The sequence below is a fragment of the Elephas maximus genome, chromosome 4 (genome assembly GCF_024166365.1).
Source record: "Elephas maximus indicus isolate mEleMax1 chromosome 4, mEleMax1 primary haplotype, whole genome shotgun sequence".
Lineage (NCBI taxonomy): Eukaryota > Metazoa > Chordata > Mammalia > Proboscidea > Elephantidae > Elephas > Elephas maximus.
In genome coordinates, this window is record NC_064822.1 from 113,393,255 (window position 1) to 113,395,336 (window position 2,082).

A 2,082-nucleotide genomic window follows, 5' to 3' on the forward strand; every position below is an offset into this window, starting at 1 on the left:
GTGGAATATTTCAGCATTCTATCATGAAGGAAGCATGAAGAAGAAATTCTTTAGGAGTATGTGACTCGAGATTTCGTGACAACCCTGGGACACTGCCACAGTTCAGACAAACGGTGAAGTCTAGTAAGATGTGAGTAAGATTAAGCAGGCATTATTTGAAGAGAACAAGGGTTGCAAAGCATGAAAAATAGTACAGATAAGCCACTGGTGGTAACACATTACCATAGTGTATGGGAACAACTTGATGCACTGCCCTGACAAATGGGGAAATGAAATTTTTACACAGATCATTTTTTTTTCCATTTAGCCAATATTTATGCAGCCCCCACTGGGGATACCATGATGCCTGCCTTCCTCTCAGTGGACTGTGAGATCCTACTGGAAATCAGATGGATATTTTTCATGAACCTCATTCTGAAGCCCTGGGTAAAGCAGAGTCCAGGGAAATGAAGCAGGGTGCAGCCACTTCTACATCAACATTGCTGATGATCAAGTAAAAGGAAAAAAAAACGTGTTTTTACTGTCTTGATTGAATTTTCTACATCTAGCATATTGAAAAAGTGTTTTTATAGTCTATTCCCCAGATTCAAAGCTTGTGATTTAAGACACAAGCTCATTACATAACTAAAATAACTGATGAGAAATCGTTCTGCAATAACAAAATTCATCCTGCTAGGACTAACAGATGACCCACAACTACAAGTTTTTCTAACAGTATTTCTGTTTCTTACCTACATTTTCACCGTTGCTGGAAATCTAATCATTATCCTCCTCACACTGGTGGACGTTCACCTCAAAACACCCATGTACTTTTTCCTTCACAATTTCTCCATCTTAGAACTAATATTTACAACTGTCTGTGTTCCTAGATTCCTGTACAGCATGACAACTGGAGACAAAAGTGTCACCTACAATGCTTGTGTAGTCCAATTATTTTTTGTCATCCTCGTCGGGGCAGCAGAATTCTTTCTTCTAACTACCATGTCCTATGACCGCTACGTGGCCATCTGCAAGCCTCTGCACTACACCACCATCATGAATGACAGGGTGTGCACCATATTTGTCCTTGGCTGTTGGCTGACTGGGTTACTTGTCATACTCCCACCGCTTAGCCTGGGAGTTCAGCTAGATTTCTGTAACTCCAATCTCATTGACCATTTTGGCTGTGATGCATCCCCTTTTCTGAAGATTGTATGCTCAGACACACAATTTGTAGAACAAATTGTTTTAACCATGGCTGTGCTAACCCTCATATTCACACTAGTGTGTGTAATTGTGTCCTATACATACATCATCAAGACCATCTTAAGACTGCCTTCTACTCAGCAAAGAAAAAAGGCTTTCTCTACTTGTTCTTCCCATGTGATTGTAGTTTCCCTCAGCTATGGAAGTTGCATCTTCATCTATATCAAACCAGCAAAGGAAGGAGTGGCCCTTAATAAGGTGGTATCACTGCTCAACACCTCATTTATCCCTTTGATGAACCTTTTCATTTACACTCTACGAAACAAGCAAGTCAAACAAGCCTTCAAGGACTCATTAAAAAAGACTGCATTTCTTTCAGAGCATTAGGAGATTTTAAGTTTTCAATAATATTTACATATAATTGTTTCTTCTTTCACTGTGTGTTCTAATTCAAATCTAAACTACAGTTTCACTAACCACTAAAGTTTTTTGTTTTTTTTTAATTGCTCATAGAACCCCAGACTGGCGTAAGCTTTACAGTCTTATTTCAAACAGACCATTCATAATGACTCATTGTCATAAGCGGACAGGAAAATAGATTTCCAAAGTCCACACGAGGTCTCGTCATCATTACAGCTGAAACACAAAAAAGACAGCACCAAAAATTTGAGTTCTATTTCTGCCCATTCATTTCTTTTTCAGGACAAAATTTATCTCAGGATTCTTTCCTGGTCTAGAGTGCACTGCCAAAGAAAAATGGGTGAGTTAATTAATTTATTCCTTATTTTTTATATGCAAACTATCCTGCTACAGGGACCCTGTAAAACAGCTCAAAGCTTTAGGTTTCTCCATAGTCAGCAAGAGAGAAGAATAAAGATGGAAATATTTCATCACACT

General features: G+C 38.6%; 1 protein-coding gene across 1 annotated transcript; it reads left to right on the forward strand.

The window, feature by feature from the left end:
- The first annotated feature begins 636 nt into the window (after positions 1-636).
- LOC126076396 (olfactory receptor 6C2-like) lies at positions 637-1,572 on the forward strand. Its single transcript, XM_049884928.1, has one exon. The coding sequence runs from the start codon at positions 637-639 to the stop codon at positions 1,570-1,572; it is 936 nt and encodes a 311-aa protein (XP_049740885.1).
- The last annotated feature ends 510 nt before the right edge of the window (positions 1,573-2,082 follow it).